This window comes from Lipotes vexillifer, unplaced genomic scaffold (genome assembly GCF_000442215.2).
Source record: "Lipotes vexillifer unplaced genomic scaffold, Lipotes_vexillifer_v1.1 scaffold875, whole genome shotgun sequence".
Lineage (NCBI taxonomy): Eukaryota > Metazoa > Chordata > Mammalia > Artiodactyla > Lipotidae > Lipotes > Lipotes vexillifer.
Window position 1 is genome coordinate 2,688,631 of NW_006792177.1, and position 22,070 is coordinate 2,710,700.

At 56.3% G+C, this 22,070-nt stretch overlaps 2 protein-coding genes across 6 annotated transcripts in view; one reads left to right on the plus strand and one right to left on the minus strand.

The window, feature by feature from the left end:
* The window catches only part of HSPA12B (heat shock protein family A (Hsp70) member 12B), an 18,110-nt gene extending 10,370 nt beyond the window's left edge, over positions 1-7,740 (plus strand). The window contains exons 4-12 of one of the 5 annotated variants that reach the window (XM_007465414.1): positions 334-520; positions 867-971; positions 1,290-1,406; positions 3,216-3,390; positions 4,104-4,190; positions 4,621-4,725; positions 4,833-5,091; positions 5,556-5,659; positions 6,252-7,081. In XM_007465414.1, the coding sequence (XP_007465476.1) occupies positions 334-520; positions 867-971; positions 1,290-1,406; positions 3,216-3,390; positions 4,104-4,190; positions 4,621-4,725; positions 4,833-5,091; positions 5,556-5,659; positions 6,252-6,907 (1,795 nt within the window). In that variant the 3' untranslated portion in view covers positions 6,908-7,081. Of the gene's footprint in view, positions 1-333; positions 521-866; positions 972-1,289; positions 1,407-3,215; positions 3,391-4,103; positions 4,191-4,620; positions 4,726-4,832; positions 5,092-5,555; positions 5,660-6,251 lie in introns of all 5 variants that reach the window. The other 4 variants (XM_007465411.1, XM_007465412.1, XM_007465410.1 and 1 more) reach the window with 4 other exon arrangements.
* Positions 7,741-8,149: 409 nt separating this feature from the next.
* ADISSP (adipose secreted signaling protein) lies at positions 8,150-21,862 on the minus strand. Its single transcript, XM_007465415.1, has 6 exons — positions 21,743-21,862; positions 14,672-14,788; positions 13,194-13,336; positions 10,033-10,171; positions 9,058-9,180; positions 8,150-8,820 (listed from the first exon to the last, which is right to left on the minus strand). Exons 2-6 carry the CDS (start codon positions 14,688-14,690, stop codon positions 8,720-8,722), a joined length of 525 nt encoding a protein of 174 aa, XP_007465477.1. The 5' UTR covers positions 14,691-14,788; positions 21,743-21,862; the 3' UTR covers positions 8,150-8,719.
* Positions 21,863-22,070: the final 208 nt, after the last annotated feature.

Sequence of the window (22,070 nt, forward strand, 5' to 3'; positions counted from 1 at the left end):
AAAAAAAAAAAAAAAAAAAGGGAGGTGAGGTCCAATGGTATACTTCATGGAAGGGATCAGAAGCTGAAGATGTCGGATGGGACCCGTGGCCCCATGGATAGAGTGGATCCCATGAGCAACGTTTATGGAGATTTAAGTGGATGCCAAGCACCATATTCACAAGAACCCTAAAAGGTAGGTACTATTATCATTCCCATTTTACATATGGAAAGACTGAGGCTTGGGGAAGCCAAGTGAGCTGCCCAAAGTCACACAGCTGGTTCCAGAGCCAGCATCCAACCCCAGAAAGGGAGGATTACTGCTGACCACACTGACAGCTATCTGCCTCCACAGGAAATGGGAGGGCGGGGACCCAGGTGTGGCCCACCAGAAGACCCCCACCTGCCTGCTGCTGACCCCAGAGGGTGCCTTTCACAGTTTTGGCTATACAGCCCGTGATTACTACCACGATCTGGACCCTGAGGAGGCTCGTGACTGGCTCTACTTTGAGAAGTTCAAGATGAAGATCCACAGTGCCACTGTGAGTCACACTCTGGCTCAGGGCCCAGCTCCAGCCAGGGAGGCAGGGCTAGGAGGAAAAACGGAGAGGGAGGCCTCATGGAGGGTAGGTAAAGCTAAAAGGTGAGGAGGGGACTGGTGGAGGAGTAGCTAAGGAGGCGGAGCTTGAATGTAAGGGATGGAGGCATGACCAAGGGGTGAAGATAGGGTAAAGAGAAGGGCTGGGGAGAGAACTAATGTGAGATTAGAGCCACAGTGGGACAGTGCCAAAGAGGAGGAGCACCAGGAAATGGGGTGAGTATAAGAGGCTGTCAGGAAATGGAGGCAGAGCTACGGCCTCCTGCAGAGTCACCTTGTGTCCCTGCCAGGATCTCACCTTGAAGACCCAGCTAGAAGCGGTAAATGGAAAGAAAATGCCTGCCCTGGAGGTGTTCGCCCATGCCTTGCGCTTCTTCAAGGAGCATGCCCTTCAGGTGCGCTGTGGCCCCATCCCTGCCTACTGGGGTGGAGGGCCCCCAGGTCCATCCTTTCCCCTCAGCCCATCCCCTGTCCATCCAATGGGTAGAAGACAGAGGTCATCTTCTCCAGTCCCCTGCCTTTCTATCTGGTAGAGCCTGCATCAACCCTACAGGTGTTGGGGAGGTGGTGGTAGTGGGGAAGGGGGTGTTAGGATTCCAAGTTAGCTGGGAAGTTCCTCCTGAGGCCTGATTAGTTCCTCCAGCTCCCAGAGGCTAAAGACACTCCCCGCAAACCAAGCCAGCCATTCCCCTCACTGCCCCCTCCTGCTCCAGGAGCTGAGGGACCAGTGCCCATCGCTGCCAGAGAAGGACACTGTGCGCTGGGTGTTGACAGTGCCGGCCATCTGGAAACAGCCAGCTAAGCAGTTCATGCGAGAGGCTGCCTACTTGGTGAGAGTGTGCACTCAGAGCTGTGGACGTTGGTTGGGAGGGCCCCGGGCAGGGCCCATACCCTCATTCACCCACCATCCTTGGGACCACAGAGCCATTGTGTAAAGACTGCCAGCCCCACCCTGCTGGCCATTTTGGAGGGTTGTTGCCACCAGGAAAGGGGGTGGGCCACCAGGACCAGAGAGCAGAGGGACAAAAGACACAGCCCAGGCCAGTTTAAACAGTGTCTTAGGGCAGGTTTCCTAGAAGCAGAGCCCAAGATGGGGATTCTGGTGCATGTGGTCTATTGCAAGGACTCTCAGGAGAAAGGGGAGTGAGGAAAGCAGGACACAAGAAAGAGTTGAGCAAGGATGTGGTCTTAGCTGGAGTCTAGCCTCAGCCTGATCCCATGGAGAGCTCTAGAGGGAGAATGTACTGTGGTGTTGGCCACAGGGAGGCGGCGGGGGGTGGCTTTTTGTCCATCCTTATCAGTCTGTCATTGGTTACTGGGGGAAGTTGGGGAAAGCCCCTCCAAGTGAGGCGGTTCCCATTCAGCTGAGGGCAGTTCTTCAGAAAAGGGGCAGCGGTGAGCCAATAGCAGCCAACACTCACAGTAGCTGGGCAGGACACCAAGAACACCCACTTCAGCCAGCATCAGTATTTTCACCACAGCCCCAACCACTGAGCAGGGGAAATAGGACTATGAAACTATGAAGGGAGGCGAGTTTGGCCAATGTTTGCTGGTCTTCCTACCATAAGAGGTGCCCAAAGGTCTGGAGAAAGGGGGACGGCTCAGGCACCCCCCTCTCAAGTGGAAATGGGGAGGTTGGAGGGGGGCTTATTGTTTGATCCTGCCTATGAACCTGAGGCCTTGGTGGACACCCTAGGATCCCCAAAAGGGATCTCAGGAATTCCAGTACACCTTCCCATGGAAGATACCAGGACCCCCAACCCCCCACAAACACAACTTTGGGCCAGGCATGCCACAGCTGTCAAATCCGCAGGTGCCTACACTTGTCTCTAGAAGGAGCTAACCCTGAGGCCAGTGGGCATCCCCCTGCAGAGACCAGGATGAAAGCATGGCTGTGCCCAGCCAGAAGAAACACCTCCTACACCAGTGGCCCCCTGCTGGTTTACCCACCCTGCTTCCTCCCACACTGTTCCCTGAGTGTCAGCTGAGAACAGGCTGGAGTTTCAATACCCACCCATCCCCATCCCCCACCTGGTCATACTGCCTTGCCTTGGCGCCTGAAATTTCAGTTAAAGTTTCTTTCCTCCTATATCAGATTCCCTGAGAACAAAGTTCTCCTAAGAGTGGGGAGGCCCATAGCCACTGTCTATCACCAGTGGAGAAAGAGGGTTCAGTAAGCCAAAAGGGGCCCCCCACCCCTCTGACTGATGGTCTGGCCATTATACCCACCCTCCCCAATACACTGTGTTGGAGTCTCCACTAACCCCCTCAGCCAGTGCTTAGCTGGCCAAACCAGCATCTGTGAAGGGGACCTTGCTGCAGCCCAGGGACACCTTGGGCAGCCTGGAGGCAGATCCCAGGTGCTCTAGGTTTTCACTCAGTCTAGGGTCTCTTCCTGCTGGGCAACACCATGGCATCCTTGGCCATGGCCATGCCCCTCCCCAGCCTAGTCACAGGGTGGCTGTGAGACAGCTCCAAATTTGTGCAGCATGGAGGGGCCTGAGAAGCTTAGCATGGGTGGGGTATAATCCAGAGGAGATGGGAGCCCCACAGGCCCCCGGTTGCCTGCCCTGAGGTGCCATTTCAGTGTGATGTTTGGCCCATGATGCTCCCCAACCCTGCCAACCACCCATCCTCAGGCCGGACTGGTGTCGAGAGAGGATGCAGAGCAATTACTCATCGCCCTGGAGCCTGAGGCCGCCTCTGTCTACTGCCGCAAGCTGCGTCTGCACCAGCTCGTGGACCTGAGCAGCCGAGCTCCAGGCAGTGGGCGCCTGGGCGAGCGCCGCTCCATTGATTCCAGCTTCCGTCAGGGTGAGCCACCCCCAGGGGTACTGCCCAGTGGTGGCCTTGGAGGCAGGCGCTGAAGATTACACCTTGCCCTAGAGTAGCACTGTCAGAGGACGGTAGGACTCAGCCCAGCCCTGAATCTGAGAGTGGGAGAGCGATGCCTACCCTGGGGAGAGGTGCTTAGGTACTGACAAAGGGTACCCTGAGCTGAAGGTGGAGGTCTTCAGGAGCTGCCCCTTAAACAGCCACTGAATCAGTTTTCCCTCCCCTCCTGGCACATCAGCTGTCCTCCCCACTCCCCCATCAGCCCCAAGCTCCTGCTGCCAGGACCAGGAACTGGGACAGCTATGGTCAACCTTCATCATCCCCTCAGATGCCATCTCCCATGACAGGGAGAGGTCCCAGGACCTCCCCCCACCCCATCCCCAGCTCCTTCAGACCTTCTTAATTCTGATTTTGCCATGGCCTGAGCCCTTCTGGATTAAGGGAAGGTCCTGCAGCCAGAAATACTCCCCCTTAGCTGTTGGTTACAGTGCCTAAGATTACCCCATTCAGTTTCTCTGGACCCTTTGGGGTTCAGCATTGCCCTCTCCCAGTTAGGAGTGGAGCAGGAGTTTCAGGAGCACTGGCTGCTCCAGATGCTCATGGAGGGCGTTGGTGGAAGGACGCGGGGCATTGAGCGTGGTAGCTGAGACACCCCTTCTAACCTCACTGTCCTGCTGTCCCTCAACACCCAGCCCGAGAGCAGCTTCGAAGGTCCCGCCACAGCCGCACGTTCCTGGTGGAGTCGGGTGTCGGAGAACTGTGGGCTGAGATGCAAGCAGGTGGGGGAGGGGAGATGGAGGGATATTCCTTGGGCCCTGTGGGGCACCGTATACTGAAGGTGGGGGGAACATTCCCGAAGTCAGCTCTAGCCCCTAGGAACCCTGCCCCTTCCAACTCTTTCAGCTGTACCTAACCTGGTAGTTCCCCTCAGTCACCTGCACTCCCACCCCCACTCACAGCCATGCCCCTAACCCCCAACTCCCCTGGGGGGTTCTCTGCAGATGGAGTTGCAGAATCCTGGGACCATTTTCCCCCACACCTTGTGCTCCTACCTGGTGACCCTCAAGCACCTGAAGCCCCTTTCAACCCTAACCCCCATGGACCCGCAGACAGGGCTCAGGACCTGGGGCAGGGCTGGAGGCTGGGTGAGTCTGCAGAGGGCGCAGAGCTGAAGGTGCCACGAGTGTGTGCTCACGCTCGCCCCCGTAGGAGACCGCTACGTGGTGGCAGACTGCGGGGGAGGCACGGTGGACCTTACCGTGCACCAGTTGGAGCAGCCCCATGGCACCCTCAAGGAGCTCTACAAGGCATCTGGTGAGTAGCCAGGCAGCGCCCTTGGTACCCAGACCGCCCTGGCCCGCCAACGCCCCCTGGCGGCGGAGTCGGCACTGACGCCCCCTTCCTCCCCTGCCCTACCCAAGGTGGCCCCTGTGGCGCGGTGGGCGTGGACCTGGCCTTCGAGCAGCTGTTGGGCCGCATCTTCGGCGAGGACTTCATCGCCACCTTCAAAAGGCAACGCCCAGCAGCCTGGGTGGATCTGACTATAGCCTTCGAGGCCCGCAAACGTACCGCAGGCCCACACCGTTCGGGAGCGCTCAACATCTCGCTGCCCTTCTCGTTTATTGACTTCTACCGCAAGCAGCGAGGCCACAACGTGGAGACAGCCCTGCGCAGGAGCAGGTGGGCCGGGGGACCGCACCTACAGGGGAAGGTGTGGGCCCCAGGGGGGAGTAGGGGCTCCACCTTATCTGTCCCACGCACACATCATGCCAGCCCCGGTGGAGGCAGGGGGAGGGGCATGAGTACCCCAGCTGGAATCAGCAGCCCAAACTGGGGCGAGAATCTTGAGCCTGGGGAAAGGCCAACATCTACCTCTTCCCATTCCCTGCAGACAGACAGACAGACAGACACACACACACACACGCACGCTAGCCAATGGGTCTGGGTTCCTCTGCTCGAGGCAAAGGGAGGCTCCTCTCCTGGGACCTCATGCCTGGACCTGGAACAGACCTGCGTCTAAAGCCCTGAAAGTATGCCTGGCACAACACATAATGTGCCGTCAGTGCCCAGGTACTTCAGCCTGGAATAGGGGTGGCACCCGGGACCCTGACCCATGGGCCTGTGCCTCCTTCCAACACCTACAGCGTGAACTTCGTGAAGTGGTCCTCACAGGGGATGCTCAGGATGTCTTGTGAGGCCATGAACGACCTCTTTCAGCCCACGGTCAGCGGGATCATCCAGCACATAGGTGAGCACCTGAGCCTGGGTCCTTCATTCACCTCAACATACACACCCAGATGCGGGAATATGTTACCCTGTTAGTGCCTGGAAACCTCCCCATATCCATACACTGGAATGAGACCCAGAATCATCTGGAATACCTGGAGGATGCAGTGTGGTGGGGATTAAGATAGGCAGGAAAATGTGCAGTCTTGCCAGGTTAAAGAACCTCTGGTGCCTGTTTCCCCAAATGGGTGATAGTATTAGGTCCCCCAAACTGTTATCACAGGGATTTAAATGAGCTGAAGTATCTAGAGAGTGAGTGCGATGTCTTGCACGTAGTAGGCATTTAATATGTGTAAATGCAGACCCTTATCTTAAGCCCTCCACAGTGTGGTGGGGAAGCAGAGCCCATAAAGATTGCCAGGGGCCCTCATGAAAGTGCCCGGTGTTTTTCTTTATGAGAACCAGGCTACCGTTTTATAGTGAAATGACTAGTTTCTGGTTGCCCGAGGATACAGGCAGGCAGAGGAGAGGCACCAGTGGCTGCTCAGTGGTGGCCTCAGTGGCCCACTCCCCGTCCCTCCTCCTTACCCCCACCCTTCACTCCTGTACCGCAGAGGCGCTGCTGGCACGCCCCGAAGTGCAGGGCGTGAAGCTGCTGTTCCTGGTGGGCGGCTTCGCAGAGTCTGCCGTGCTGCAGCACGCGGTGCAGGGAGCACTGGGTGCCCGCGGCCTCCGCGTGGTGGTTCCGCACGACGTGGGCCTCACCATCCTAAAGGGCGCGGTGCTCTTCGGGCAGGCTCCGGGCGTGGTTCGGGTGCGCCGCTCGCCGCTCACCTACGGCGTGGGCGTGCTCAACCGCTTTGTGGCTGGGCGCCCCCCGCCCGACAAGCTGCTGGTTCGCGACGGCCGCCGCTGGTGCACCGACGTGTTCGAGCGCTTCGTGGCCGCCGAGCAGTCGGTGGCCCTGGGCGAGGAGGTGCTGCGCAGCTACTGCCCAGCGCGCCCAGGCCAGCGGCGCGTGCTTATCAACCTGTACTGCTGCGCCGCCGAGGACGCGCGCTTCATCACCGACCCAGGCGTGCGCAAGTGCGGCGCGCTCAGTCTAGAGCTCGAGCCCGCCGAGGGAGGCCCCCATGCCGCCGGCGCGCCCCCTAGCCGCCGCGAGATCCGCACTGCCATGCAGTTTGGCGACACCGAGATTAAGGTCACTGCCGTCGACGTCAGCACCAATCGCTCCGTGCGCGCCGCCATCGACTTTCTTTCCAATTGAGGGCGCAGTGCCAGCCCCCGTCGGCCCCGCTGAACTCTCTTTTGGCCCAGGGCCTGGGGAGCGGGCTGAGGCGGACCAACCGGCCCCATTCCCCACCATCCTGCCCCAGGAGGTGAGGGGAGGGGAGGTCACAGGAGGATGGGTGGGGACATATCCAGAAACTCTGGCTTTGGGATTGGGCCCCGGTCCGCTGACTGGAAGGCTGAAGGGCCCTGCCAAGGACTGAGGTCAAGGAGACTTAAAAGAGGTTTGTAAGACGGCGTGCCCACAGGGAGCACATGATCCTGAAAGCAGAATGCACCAGAAGACTTGAGCCCTGGTCTGAACTGGGGTCCGGGATGGGAGTGGGGGGGTGGGGGTGCAGCTACAGGTGGGGCAGCAAGAGGAAGGAGGTTGTGCAGGGCCTGGGCCTGAAGGGCAGAGTGCACTGACTGACTGACTCAGCCTGTTTAGGGAGCCAGACAGGACAAGGACTGGAAACTGACAGGAAAGGGTCCTGGGTGTGGTACTGACCACCCAAGTATGAATGTTAATTGTAGAAAGAGCAGTAACAGACTATGAGAAGGGTACAGGGCGAGGCACTTATGAGGGGGATGTGGGGGCACATGTGGGGGGGGCCTTTCCTTTCTATCTGAGAAGGCCCCAGGGGCAGCCTACGAATAACCCACTTGCACTCCATCGAGCCACAGAGTGGGGGGAGGGTAGGGAGGACAGAGGGAGCACTAGTTGCAGCTCTGCCATCAGCTCAGTGTACCTGCCCTCCCATGATATGCAACAGCTCCACCTGCCTGAGAACCCTAAGGTGACAATAAAGCATTTATGCTCAAGGTGAAGCTAGAGCCTCCTGGTACTTCACAAGAGGGGACCCTAATAGTGGAGTAGTGGAGAGGGGCTGGGATCTGCAAAGGGAGGTTTTCAGCTGTGCCTGGGGCTGGGAACTGACCAGAAGGGGGTGCTGCTGTCTCTGGGTCAAGCCTCCCAAACTGAACGCCCCATTCCACAAGACCTCTCTCTGACCTGGGCAGAAGGCCCCTCCCCATCCAAACTCTAACTGTCTTGGCAACTATTCCCAGGCCTAAAATGTCACCCCCTGTGCATACTTCTTTTGGGGCCAGGTGCTGTAATACCACAAAGTGACCTTGCCTCCAAAAACAATGAGTTGAGCCAAAACTGTTCCTTGGCCCTTCTGTAAAGGATTGGGCATTCTCAGGGCCCTGGAGAACAAAAATCCTGCTGGCCTCTGGTATCCACTAGAAGTTTTATTTCTTTAGGGTTTTATCCCAACCAGTTGTTTAAAAACCAAGTAACACAGACCTGGGGGGGTAGGGATTGGGAACTGCACCTCCCTCCTCCTCACCATGGACGGCAGTGGGAAAGAGGGAGGGGACAGGAGAGGTGGCTAAAGCAAGACGACAGCAGCAGTAATGGGGACAGCTACATCACAGAGCCAGCTCCCTCCTCTCCTAGGCCCTGGCTACAGCCCCTATGGCTTGGGGTAGGGGGGTGGGTAGAACCCACCCCAGGCCCTCTCCATCCCTCCTCAGAGAGCCTCCTTGGGGGCTCAGCCCATTTCTTCCAGCAGGAGACTGAGGCACACAGAGGAGGAAGTGGGAGAGGAGGATGCTGGAGAGGCAGGGAGGTGGCACAAATGAGGTGAGAGGTGTGGGCGAGGCTCCAGCTTGGAGGCCCTTGGACCCCCACCTCCATGCCCATCCCTGGGAAGGGTGAGGAAGCCACACCATCACGCAGCATTTGAGGAGACGAGGTGGGGTTTAAGGCTGAGAGGCCCCGAGGCAGGTGGGGGCGAGGGCCTCAGTCGAAGCCGTGCCAGTCACTGTGCTCTGAGTCGTATTCTAGCTCAGCACCCACGCACTTGACACCATCTAGCAGCATGGGTGTGCCATGGTGTCGGTCTGCAAGGCAGGTGACAAGTCAGTATGCCAGGCTGGACCCTGGCCCCACCCACTCCAAGGGGACTCCTCTACCTTCCCTCCCGGCTCTGCTAGGGGATGGGGAGAAAGGCACCCACCAAGGAGGTTGGGGATGGGCCGGGACAAGGATCCCTTTGTCAGACTCAAGGAGGGTGGAAACTCCTTGCAGCCAAGTTGGTGCCTCCCTCCTCTAGGCAGACGCGGGCCTCGAGCTCTCACCCATTACGCGCGCCTGCACCATCACGCGCACGCAGGTTCCGGTGCCACCTTCGCAGGCTAGCAGCATCTCCTCCTTGAGGACACCCTCCTTGTGCGCTGAGTACTCACACTTGATGCTGTAACCTGCCCGGGCGATCAGCACCTCTGTGGCCTCCCGCCTCCACCCCCCAGCACTCACTGGCCCCCACCCACCACCAAGACCTCCAGAGGAGCAAGGATGGCCCAGGACCCTACCCCCAGGGCTGGGCGCATGGGTCTCAGGAACTTCCCATTCTTCATTGAGCTCTACATGCCTCTGCCTGCAGGCCAGAGGTCAAACTCAGGCTTCCAAGAGGTGGGATTCCCCAAAAGGCAAGCAAGGAGAGAGGGTGATGGGGAGGGGAAAGGAGGGCAGGGCAGGGCTTGAGCAGATCTGGTGGCAAGAGGCCTGAGGGGGCTTGCTCAATCCACTTGAGGGTGAGGTCATTAGGTGGAGGTAGAGGGAAATGAAAATGAAGCTGGGGCTGGTGAAACTGATACCCTAGCCTTTGGGAGAAGGGGAGGCACTAAAGCTGGCAGGGTATAGAGAAGCAGCCCCAAGCCCAAGCCCAGGTTTGGCGGGTGATGGGAAGTAGCTGCCCAGAGTCCCTGAGGTTCCAGTAGCTTTTTCCTGAGGTACAGGCAGAGGGAGGGCTAGAGGCCCAGAGCCAGTTCCTCAGTGGCTCCCACTGTCCCATTAAGGTAACTATCAGGCAATGAGCAGACATAGGCCAACTGTGTGAGCCCATGGACTTCTGTCCAGGGAGTGGGGCCTGGGGCATGGGACCTGCCAAGGTGCCACACTGCAAGACCATAAAGAGGCATCATGCCCCCTGATTGCTAAGCTGCCCATCAGCCCTAGATGTGGGAAGGAAGTACCCCATGCTCTCACTCCCACTCACACCCAGGTCCTGCTGGAGGAGGGCAGGCTTCCAGCACCCCAAGCAGGGTACGCACCTTCTGGGATGGGCATGACGCTGAGGAGCTTGAGGTGCAGGCTGGGGACAGGTGCCTCTCGGACCTCCTTGCTCAGCCTGCGCACTGGGGGCAGAGTGAAGGTAATCTCATACCTGTGCAGGATCTTCAGGAAGCCAACCTGCAGCAGGAGGGGTGGGGGAAGGAGGCACCTTCACTTACAGTCTCCCCCAGGGCCCACCCAGGTTGTGCCACTGATGATCCTGTGGGGCCCTACACTTGCTTCCTTGACAATCCCAGGGGAACCTGACTCCCTCCATCAATCCAGTTGGTCCACACCCCTGGCCGGGTAGCTCCAGGCCCTTTCTCCAAGGACCCCATCCCTACAGCTTGGCCCACACACTCCTCAGCATCTGTCTCATGAGCCCAGAAGTTCCCTGGTGGCCATTTTATAGATGATGAAATGGAAGCTAGGAAATGACTGGCTGAAGGCCACAGTGTGGTCAGGGTATAGTCCTCCCTGGACCTTTTGGCTACTGCTGCCACACGTGGTACACAGCAAAGCACCAGCCACTGCCCACAGGGGAGGCTCAAAGCCCCACGACACAGGCCATCCACCTGCTCCCACCACTACCAGCATGTGGCCAGAGCCAATAGCCCAGGGACTCTGGTCCTCTAGTCATGGTGGGGCCACCAGGCAACACAGATAGCACAAGATGGAGGATGGGACAGAATTAGAAAAACAGACACTAGACCAGCTGTGTCAGTCCAAAGCTGGCCCACAAGACTGGCACCAGCCATGGAGCCTGGGCTCCGGACCACCCTGCTGGCACGTGAACATGGATTCCTGCCCGCCCACTCAAAGGCTCACTGTGTCCAACAGCCCTGATTCACAGCCCAAGCAATTTCTGTTGTTCACACACAGAGCTTGGCCATCCTTGGAAACTCCAGTCATGTGAAGGGTCACAGGCCAGGGTGGCTGTTGGACAGGTAGGCTGACTGGAGTGCCAGTCCAGGAGGTGCAGGGGTGCATGCTGTATCCACAGCTCACATGCACACACACTCCTGTTCAGTTTCAGGAAATGGATGGCCCTGTCCTTTGGGGGAGCAATTAGCCTTTCAATGAGATCAGGTGATGTCACTGCATGATAAAGCTCAGTCCCTGTGGCCCCCATACTCTGCTGGTAGAGGGCACACCTCTCAAGAGGACTTTCTGGCTGTACCTGCCAATGGTGACCCTGTGATCCAGCTGTATCACTTGCAGAATTTTCCAGGGGAAATACTCAGAGATGTGCAAAAAAAAAAAATACTCATCACTGTTCTATTTATAACAGTATAAAACTGTAAAACCAGGAATAGGGAACCAGCTAAATCAATGATGATACATATAGTGGAATACCAGGCAGTTGTAAAATCTCGTGGAAACCATCAGGAGATGGTTCACAACAGAAGCAAGCAAAACACAGTGTGTACACTGTGATACCAGTTTTTCATTTTTGGAAACAAAGCTAAAAAAGAAACTGGAATAACACACATCAAAATATTAACCGTAGTTATTTCTGGATAGTATGATTGCGGGTACTTTTAAATTTCTTTATAGTTTTCTCTATCTTCCAAATTTTCTCTAATTACATGAATGGATTTTGCAATGGGAGGCAGGGAGCTATTTTTGAAAGTTTGGGTTAATTATATTTATTCTCTTGGGGAAGTTGTCAGCTCTTGGAGGAAGAGCAAGGGTTTTAGAGTTGGGCAAACAGGTATGACTCTGGGCCCCTCCTCAGGGTGATATCAATAAACCAGACACCATCCTGCATCCTCACCACCATGCCCTCCAGGGCTCAACTCTGGAGCCCTGATTTATTGTCCAACCTGAGGGCCTCAGTCCCTGTTTCCCTCCAATCCATCCCCTCCAGAGACGTCCTCCTGCCCCTCCAAAGTGGATGTGGGATCCAACTGTGTGTGTCCCAGCAGCAGAGGAGCCAAGAGTGTATGAGATGTGGCCACAAAGAGAGGAGGAGAGGGGAAAAACATGGGGGTGATAAATACTACTGCAAAGAGCCTGAATCAGCCAGAGGTTTGGCAGAGAAAAGAAACTCACACCTCGTTATTAGCATAATTAGCCTTACACCTGAGTGACATACATACATCCTTCCATTTCCAACTTTTTGGGGTATAAATTGTCTCTACTTCAGAGAAGGGAAACTGAGGTGACCTGCCCAAGGTCACAGCCAGGATAGCAGGCCTGGACCTGAACCAAGGCCTGTGACACCACAGCCTTGACAGCTGCCTTCCAATTGCAACGGTTGGGGTGATGCCGATGATAACAACAGCTCCACTCCCATTCAAGCAACATCCTAAGTCAGTGGTCCCCAACCTTTTTGGCACCAGGGGCTGGTTTTGTGGAAAACAATTTTCCCACGGACCAGGGGGTGGGGGTGGGGTGGGTATGGTTTCGGGATGATTCCAGTGCATTACATTTATTGTGCACTTTATTTCTATTATTATTACATTGTAATATATAATGAAATAATTATACAACTCACCATAATGAAGAATCAGTGGGAGCCCTGAGCTTGTTTTCACTTGCCACTTACTGATAGGGTTTTGATATGAGTCTGCAAGCAACTGATTTATTATGGTCTCTGTGCAGTCAAACCTCTCTGCTAATGATAATCTGTATTTGCAGCCACTCCCCAGCACTAGCATCACCGCCTCAGCTTCAACTCAGATCATCAGGCATTAGATTCTCACAAGGAACACGCAACCTAGATCCCTCGCATGCACAGTTCACAGTAGGGTTCCCACTCCTATGAGAATCTAATGCCACCACTGATCTGACAGGAGGTGGAACTCAGGCGGTAATGCGAGCAATGGGGAGCGGCTGTAAATACAGATGAAGCTTCGTTCACTCGCCTGCTGCTCACCTCCTGCTGTGTGGCCTGGTTCCTAACAGGCCATGGACCAGTAATGGTCCGTGGCCTGAGGGTTGGGGACCCCTGTCCTCAGTGCACTCATCTTACCACAGTCTCACACTTCCCATTTTACAGATGGGGAAACCAAAGCCCAGGGAAGGACAAAGATGTGCCTATGGAGCCAACTTAGAGGAAATGGAACAGGCTCAGGAAGCCAGGCAGGGCCAGGGAGAAGACAGATGGAATGAGGCTCATGATGGGGGCGGGGTGGTGGGGAAGATGCACACATACCTTGACCAGAAAGCTGCTGTCGCTCTCTTGGGTGACCATGACCACAGAGTCATGCAGCTTCTCATCAAAGTGGACATGGCTCTGGGAGCCTTCTGCATCATGGCCTGTCGCAAAGCGGATACTCCGGACTCTGGGCTTACTGCCTACAAAGAGAGTGGGGGAGGGCTACCAGGGCTGTTGCCTTCACCTATCCCAGTAAACTACTCCACCATGTCACCTCCCCGCCCTCTGCAACTGCCCTTCACATCATCCAGCATCCACTGCTGGGCTAGGCCACATCCTACTGGACAGTTGGCGATCAAAGGCTTGAGGCTCCCACCTGCCCCTACCTGCTCAGTCCTCCCACAGAAAATACTTATCCTGAGAGCGGGTTTGGGGGGGTGGGATTCAGGGATTAGCTAATGTGACCCTTCACTTAGAGGGAATGGGGCTAACGGGGAAGAGACAGTCCTCCCGACTCCAAACACCAAGCAGTGCAGGACTCAGCCCCAGTCCTCAGGATACCCTGCCCCATGCTCTCCTTCACAGTGCCAAGCTCCCCATCTCTGGGCTCTCCACTTCCAAGTCTGTCAGTACGTGAGGCCACCTGCCTGCCCCTCCTGCTGACCCAACTTGAGAGGGGAGAAGGGCAGAGACAGAAATGGGCTCTATGGGACCTGCCTGGGAGTCGGAGAAACAAACAGGGTCAAAAACCACACTCAGCCCTCCTAGGAGGGGCCGCAGCTGCCTCTAAACCTCATCACTGATCACTGGCAGGTAAGAAGGAAGAACCCAGGGGAGCCTCCAGGACCCCTCCCAGAGGCGCATTTCCCTCCTCTGCTTAACCCCTCACATGGTCCACGGCTGCCTCCAGCTGGGTCAGGTTCTCCAAGGCCAGGAAGTCAGGGAGTTAAGGCAGGCAGAGCGTGGGAACTGGGCTGAGGGCCTGCACCGGAGGAGGCTAAGGCTGAAAGAGGCCCATCTTGCCAAGAGCATGACCCCAATCCTCTCTGACCCCCACAGCCCCTAGCGCTCCCAAGAGCCCTACCCAGAGTCCTTTCAGTGGGAGGGCCTGGGCCAGCCCTTGCCTGGGTTCTTGCACACTCAGTGGAGGGCCAGGGGGCCAGCCTGGCATTTTCACATTCCCTGCTGAGCCCCCGAGACTTGACCCTCATATATCCTACCAGGCCTCTCTTGCCTAAAACCTTCTATGAGCACTTCTGGACTCTGAATGAAACCCAAATTCCTTTCCACACAACCTGCTGTGGCCCTACCCACCTCAGCAGCCTCAATGCTCACCCAGGGGTCCAGCAGGGGTCCCCGGGTTTGGCTTGGGTGTCCCCAGAACAAACACTGGTGTAATGTAATTAGTACCTCACATTCAGACAGACAGACACACACACTCACAGCCAATGCAGGCCCCACATGCAGCAATGCCCCTTCCCACCGGGGCCCGCTGGAAGATGCTACAAACCCCACCAGACCAGGCAGGCACTCACCTTTGTTGGCTGCAGCCATGGATGCCCTCCCTGCCACAGGGTGAGACACGCAGCTCCTGCCAGACACCACTGGTCAAGCTCAGCAGCTTCCCATGCTCCAGGGACACCAGCAGAAGCCTGATGCATGGGGAGTGGGGAGGGCAGGGGTCAGGGTCACCAATGGGCCTGTGGCTAGGGGAGAGCAGAGAGTTCCCTTTAGGAAGGACCCAAACCCCTGCTGCTCTCAGTAGCCCAAGTGGTACCTGCACCCCCCTATCAGAGGGGGCTTCTGCCCCCCGACTCCTCCACCCCCTCCCCACATTCACCAAGAGCCCTCACCCTTGCCTGACACACTACTGACCCAGGGCCTGGCCAGCATGTACTGAGCTGCAGCTTCTGGGTGCCAAAGCACCAGCACAAGCCTCTTGTGCCCAGCCCACCTAAGGCTGGTGGGAAGAGGCAACCAGCAAAGGAAGGGGACTTCACTGGCACTTTCCAGGGGTTAGCTCTGGTGCTGGTGACCCAAAGGTTGGCCCATCCCAGACACACAGGCTGTACCATCCTACATCCAGAGACCACAGTATTCACGTTGCACAAGTGGGTCCAGGTCAGAGTTAACAGTATGCTTGGAGGGGGGCAAATATGGGGGCTCACATAATAGAACATGTCTTCAGAGTTTTCCCTCCGAGTGATCAGTCAGGGCCATATACAGAACAGATACCCATGAAGGGGTTGCCGTCCATTGAAACCCACCATTCAGACTCTGGCTTGATTACTATCCGGCTGGCCTCCCAGCTCAGCTCCCCAAGGGCAGCCTCAGGGCAGAGACTGTGGGAGGCGCCTCCAGGAAGCCTGTGTGAGCAGCCAGGCCTCTGAAAGACTGGGCTGAGACCATCTCAGCATCAAAAAGAATAATAAGTGCAACTGATGGAAACAGATGGAATTACATAAAATCAGAGCATTCACAGAGATTACAAAAAATGGGAGGAAGCAAAACAAACAAACCCAAATCCTCATTTGTCACTACTGACAGTAGCAATGCCCTAACTCTCTAGTGGAAACTGGCAATATAGAGAACTAATTCAGCCTCTCTCTTGGCCTTTCCTATAACCAACTTGCCCTGGTGGTTAAAGGACAGCTCTTCTTTAACAAAGGAATGACCAACTGCTAAATAATTCTGCAACCCCCAAAACACAAATGCTAGGAGCAGCACTAATCAGTGGGTGCTAAACCAGTAAGGCAAAGGTTGAAATGGATGGTCACATATGCGCAAGTGCCACTGACAGATGACCTAGGGTTAAAGGGAACGAGTTTGCAATGAAGGGATGTGACATCAGCCAGTCTTGCATTAGGCAATCTCCTCTCACTCAGAGTGGGACAACTGGACACGTTGATGCCTACTGATGTAGGCAGCACCAAGTCACAGCAGTACTAACAGGGCAGCCCCATCCCAAATGTCTAACCTGCGTCTAACAAGCCCCTAGAACTCCAACTTCAGCTTACCAAAAACACAAGAGGCCAGCAGAATAAATGACTCCACGAGAAAGCAAGGAGACAAACCCAGAAGGCAGGATATTCTACCGGACAACTGACCTAATTTTTTTCCAAACTGTAAGAAGGAAAATAAAGGAGGGAGGTGGTTCTAGATAGGGGATGGGCCAACTACAGCCTGTGGGGGCTGCCACTGTTTTTTGTAAAGTTTTACTGGCACACAACCGTGCTCATTTGTTTACGTGTTGTCTAAAATTGCTTCTGTTTTTTTAATTTGTTTGTTTGTTTTGCCTTGCCATGATACTTGTGGGATCTTAGTTCCCAGACCAGGGACTGAACCTGGGCCTGGCAGTGGAAGTGCTGGGTCCTAACCACTGGACCGCCAGGGAATTCCCTAAAACTGCTTTTGCACTAAAGCAAAACTACTTTGAGTAGTTGCTACAGAGGCCACATAGCCTACAAAGTCTATAATATTTACTATCTGGCCCTTCACAGAAAAACTTTGCCAACCGCTGTTCTAAATTAACACACAAAGAGACCAAGAATGGGAAAACTGACCTCGTTTTTTCCACCACGTCAGTTTCAAGAAGAAAAATAAATGGGGTAGGGGATTTCTAACTATCTCTAAAAAAGAGACATTTAGGGGATAATTGGGAAATAACGAGTGGGACTGGATCTTAGATGACATTAAGAAATAAAAGCTGATCAGTTAGGTGCGATAATGGAATTGGATTACATAGAGAAATATGTCCATATCTGTCAGAGATACACACTAAAGTAGAGATAAGTGAACGACGTTGGCTAGTCCGGGGAATGAAGAGACTAGCCAACTTGGGGGTGGCCTCAGAGTTGGGCCTGTGGAGGGCATAACCTTGAGGCCCCCCAGGTGCCGAGCTGCCCTGAGAGCAGGCCTCACCTCCCTCCCTACTGCCCAATGCAAAAGAAGTCCACCTAGGCTCAAGCCTGGCCTCAAGGGCAGGGCAAACAGCCTGGGTACCAGAAGCCCACATATGAGGCCTCAGGAGGTACAGGGAAAGGCAAGGCTTGGGTCTCAGGAATGCAGGAACGGCCAGGGCAGAAACAGCCCCAGGTGAGTACTCTGAGGTCACTCCCAGAAGGGCAGCGTCTGAGCCCTGGAATGCCTAGCTGTCCCAGAGAGACTGGCCCCTGGAGAGAAGCCTGCCCTACCCTACCCACTCCAGCCACCCCCTGAAGCTGTGGACTCAGAGCATGTGAAACATGGCCAAGAGCAAGGGGACCCTCCTTCTACCTTGGGCAGAGGCTGCTCCAGCCACACCTCTGCAGCCAGGGGAAATGACAAGAGGCCCCCATTTCCCAGGACATTTCCTGGGAGGCCTGGATGAAACTCTTAAACAGTGGCTGGTAAGCAAAGGCTCCTGGGGCTCTTCATAAAACTCTCTTCACTTCATAAAACCCCAGTACACACAGGGTCCGGTCCCTGTCTTCCTCCCCAGTCCATTGCCTGTTGCCTGCCTGCCTGCCTGCTTTAACCCAGGCCATCCCCTCTGCCTGGAACAATCCTGCCCCCCATCCACACCCCAGCCTGGGTCTCAGCTCCAGAGGACGTTTTTCAACGTAGCACAACCCCATCCCACCACTGCCCATCCCAGGATAGGCCTGAAAATCTTCAAAAAGGATCCCCTTTCTCACTTCTGGGATCATTTGATATCTATGTCCCCCACCTTACAAGGGCGGTGACTGTGTTTTTGCCAAACGCTGTGTTCCCAGCATCCAGCCCAGCACCTGGCAGGGAGCAGCTGTGTTCAGTTTATATTTGTTAAATGAATGAATGACCAAACTAAGTGGAGCCAAAGCATGGGCCTCAGCTGGGCCCTCTAGGCAAATGTGGCACCAGGGCCCAGAGGCTCTCAGAAGAGGAACGCCCCACCTCATTCTTTAAGCCAACCCCTGCCCTGGAGGGCACTCCCTTCCCCCCATCTCAGAGTGGGGCCCCCCCGATGGGCATCTTCTAGCCTGGCCACAATCAGCTGTTACCTGCCCCCTCAACCTTGAAATGGAAAGTCCACTGAGGGCCGGACCTGCGTCTCTTGCACTGCCCAGAGCTCAGGACAGAGCAAGCACTCAGGCACTGCCTTGTAACCCTTGGGCAATGAGAACGCAGAGTGAAGAGGCAAGTGACTTCAGGGGCTCAGAGACGGCTGGAAAAAGCTCCTTTCCCAGCAGAAAGCCTCTCTGGTCGCTGTCCCCTGTGAGCCAGACTCTCGTCCACACACAATTCTTCATCAGAATCGGGAGGAGATGGCATCGGGCCTCCTCTTGCGACAGGTGTGTCCATAGGGAACCACTAGGCCCCCTTGAAACCCCAGGCCTCCTCCTGTGCCAGCCAAGTCTTGATCGTGGCCCAAGTGGCACAGCCCCCAAGAGGCAGCAGGGTGATGGTCAAGACCATGATTTAAATTCAGGCTGCATGGCAAAGTTACTCCGTGTCTCTGTGCCTCAGTTTCCTCATCTGCAACACAGAAATAAGCAATGGCCTCTTCCTCAGTGGGTTTGGTGCAGCTGGTGCCTGAAGTTCTGTGACAATGCTCCCCACTCCACCCCCACCTTTGCAGAACAAATCCCCCAAAGGACTGGTTTCTGAAGCAACAGCAATTTCAGCATCAAAGAGGCACTTCAGGCCAATCCTGGAACAGTCAGGAATGGCCCTCAGGGTGGGCCACAGGGACTTCAGTCTTCTCAGAGAACAGCTCAAGGGACTTCCCTGGTGGTGCAATTGTTAAGAATCTACCTTTCAACGCAGGGGACACGGGTTCAAGCCCTGGTCCGGGAAGATCCCACATGCTGCGGAGCAACTAAGCCCCTGCACTACAACTACTGAGCCTGCGCTCTACAGCCCGCAAGCCACAACTCCCAAAGCCCGTGCGCCTAAAGCCCAGGTTCTGCAACAAGAGAAGCCAACACGCTGAGAAGCCGGTGCACCTCAGGAGTAGCCCCTAATCGCCGCAACTAGAGAAAGCCCGCGTGCAGCAACGAAGACCCAAGGCAGCCAAAAATAAATTATATATAAGAAAAAGAAAAACAGCTCAAGGGCTGAGGGGCCTCCCTCTCCCTTCCTTCATCCTGCCTTCCCCTCCCCACCAGGTCTCCAGGGATTGCCAGAGGGCAGACTGCTGGGAGCCCACTATGCCCTACAACCAGAAGGACTCATAACGAAGATGTGAAGAATATACATCCCACTCGAGCAAAAAAAGACACCCCCACCTTTAGATGGGCTGTTAACAGGTCAGGGGTGGTACCACAGAGTTACAGGATGGGGAGGGCTGGGAAGCTGGAACAAGGGCCTTCAGGGACTCCTTCAGCTCTCAGTTAATCTCAGGGAAATTGGCGGAACCTTCTCTCTGGGAAACAGAGCTCCCAGCTCAGATCCCTCTCAGCTTTAGAGAGAAAGGCTGCTTCGAGGTTATCCTACCCAGGGCAGGGCTCAGTCAGGCCCAGGGGCGCCTCTGGCACAAGGAGCAGGACAGGGAAATGGCAGCTGGGCAAATGGACAGATGGACAGTTACACAGGAACCCAGAGTTCTCAGCCCCTTAGATTCCTGCCCTGAACACAGAGTGCTAGCTGCTACTCCAGGCTGTCCCACACTGGGGCCCAAGGCTGAAGGGACGGTTAAAGACAATCTGTCCATGGCAAAGTGGAGCTCCAGAACCTGCCACCCTCTTGCCCTGTACCTCACAGCTGCATCCCCACAGCACGTCTCTGCAGTCCCCAAACCCCAGGCATCGCAGGACCAGCCCCAGCTTGTCCTCTGCTTTGTGGCTAGGAACATGCTTCTTGGGGCCTCGTTTCTCATTCATTCCTAATCCCCATTCTCAACCTGTTCAAGGACTTTGAGCCAGGAACTCTACAATCTTCCACCCTCCCCACCCCAGCCTAGGACTCAGTCCTGGCTTAAGCACTCGGTCCCACAGAAGCCTCTCATCAAAGCTCAAGCATGTAAAAAGAGCACCCACTGAGGCCACACTAACCTGCTGACTCCAGGACCTGACATAGGACTGGGCCCACATACCTAGAACAAGGCCTGGAAAGGCAAGGCTGAAGGTCAGGAGTGGTTGTGACAGTTTTACATCAACTCAGACTGGATATGACCCCATTTTTCTCCTCCCTCCAGCAGGCCAAAGTTACAAGGATAAGTATGGGTGTTCTCTCTCTTAAAAACGGGTGGAGGGCTTCCCTGGTGGTCCAATGGTTAAGAATCCACCTGCCAATGCAGGGGACACGGGTTCGAGCCCTGGTCGGGGAAGATCCCACATGCCGCAGAGCAATTAAGCCCGTGCACCACAACTACTGAGCCTGCACTCTAGAGCCAGTGAGCCACAACTACTGAAGCCCGCACACCTAGAGCCGGTGCTCCACAACAAGAGAAGCCATGGCAATGAGAAGCCCGCACACCGCAACGACAGAGTAGCCCCCACTCACCGCAACTAGAGAAAGCCCACGCACAGCAACGAAGACCCAAGGCAGCCATAAATTAATTAATTAATCAATTAAAAAAAAGAATGGGTGGAACAGGGGTGAACTGAGGAAGGGACTCCCCACCATCTCCCACCCTCCTTTCTCCCCAAGAAGTGCTGCCCTCCTCTCCCCAGCATCTCCCCACAACCTCTCAGACCCCCAGCTAGAGGTTGCTCAGACCCCTCTAGCCTCCAGACTGCCTGCCCCACCCAGGCCCCAATTAGTAGAGGCCAGGCCAGGTCCAGCGGGTGACAGCTGCCTCTGACCTTCTTCAACTCCCTGAGCAGAGAAACGCCCTACCCACACTTCCCAAGGCCAAGGTTCAAGAGGAAAGGCAACCCAAGCCCACCCTTCTTAGTCCACCAGGGTTCCTGCTCACTAACAGGAACACTGGTCCAGAACCTAAACGAACCTTTCCTGCTCTGTGACAAAGGGGAGGTGGTGGCCAAGCTCCCAGAGACATCAGGGGCCTGGGTATAGGAATCTGTACCCTCTCCCGCCTCCATCCCCGTGGGTGTGGCGCCCCCATCCCCACCCCATCCTCATCTTCTAAGGGGACAGAGGAGTCTGGACGCCCCCCCCATCACACTCCTCCCGGGCTGCGAGGCGTCGGCTCTGTTCCTCATAATCCTGTGCCGTTCCCACCCTCATCTCTGCTGACGCTGTAGTCTCGGGAGCCCGTAATTTCCGACATCACAGCCCTCCTCCCTGAAGGTGCCGAGCCACGCGAGGTTCAGAGGCTACTCGTCCAAGGTCACACATTGAGGCGATGACAGTGGAGGGCGGGCGCGGAGCTGCTGACGGCGCTGACCCCATTTGGCCCCCGCCCTCACTGTGTCACACGTGCCCCCGACAGCGCCCCGTGGAAAGCACTCCAGCTCTACCACCTAACGGTCACCTGCGGACCTACGGCCTGACATCTCCCCAGCTCAGATGCCAGGGAGCCCTCCCCGTTCCGGGCCAGACAGCGGAACCCTGTCCCGGGCCCGACAGCCCCAGCCGGATGGGGTCGCAGGCACCGACTACCCAGAACAGCGGCTCCGCTGGGAGGGGATCTCCGCGAGCGGGGCGGAACCGGGGGGTGGCGGAAGGAAGAGCAGTCTCACCGTGCGGGGAGCACCCCGAAGCCAGGACGGGCAGGGACGACCGCGACAGCGGCGGCGGCAGCTGTGGCGGTGGCGGCAGCCGTGGCGGTGGCGGAAGCAGCGGGGGTCTCAGCGCAGAACCGGAGGAGAGAGCCCCGCGCCGCGACAGCTCGCCTCAAGGGCACACCCCCCACCTCCGCCCATTGGTCGACCGAAGGGGTGGGGCGAGGGCACTTCGGACCAATAAGCGGGCCCCAAAGAACCGCCAACGGGCGTTGCGCCTCTGCGTCACCTGCAGGAGCCCCTGCGGCTGCGCCGTGCGAGCCCACGCCCAGGGGCCCGGCAAGTT

Excerpts from the sequence above, each read along its gene's own strand:
- ADISSP (XM_007465415.1), bottom strand. Across the intron at positions 9,181-10,032 it reads CGTCATGCCCATCCCAGAAG|GTTACAGCATCAAGTGTGAG; the intron begins GTGCGTACCCTG and ends TCGCCCGGGCAG. Across the intron at positions 8,821-9,057 it reads GGTGCAGGCGCGCGTAATGG|ACCGACACCATGGCACACCC; the intron begins GTGAGAGCTCGA and ends CCTGCCTTGCAG.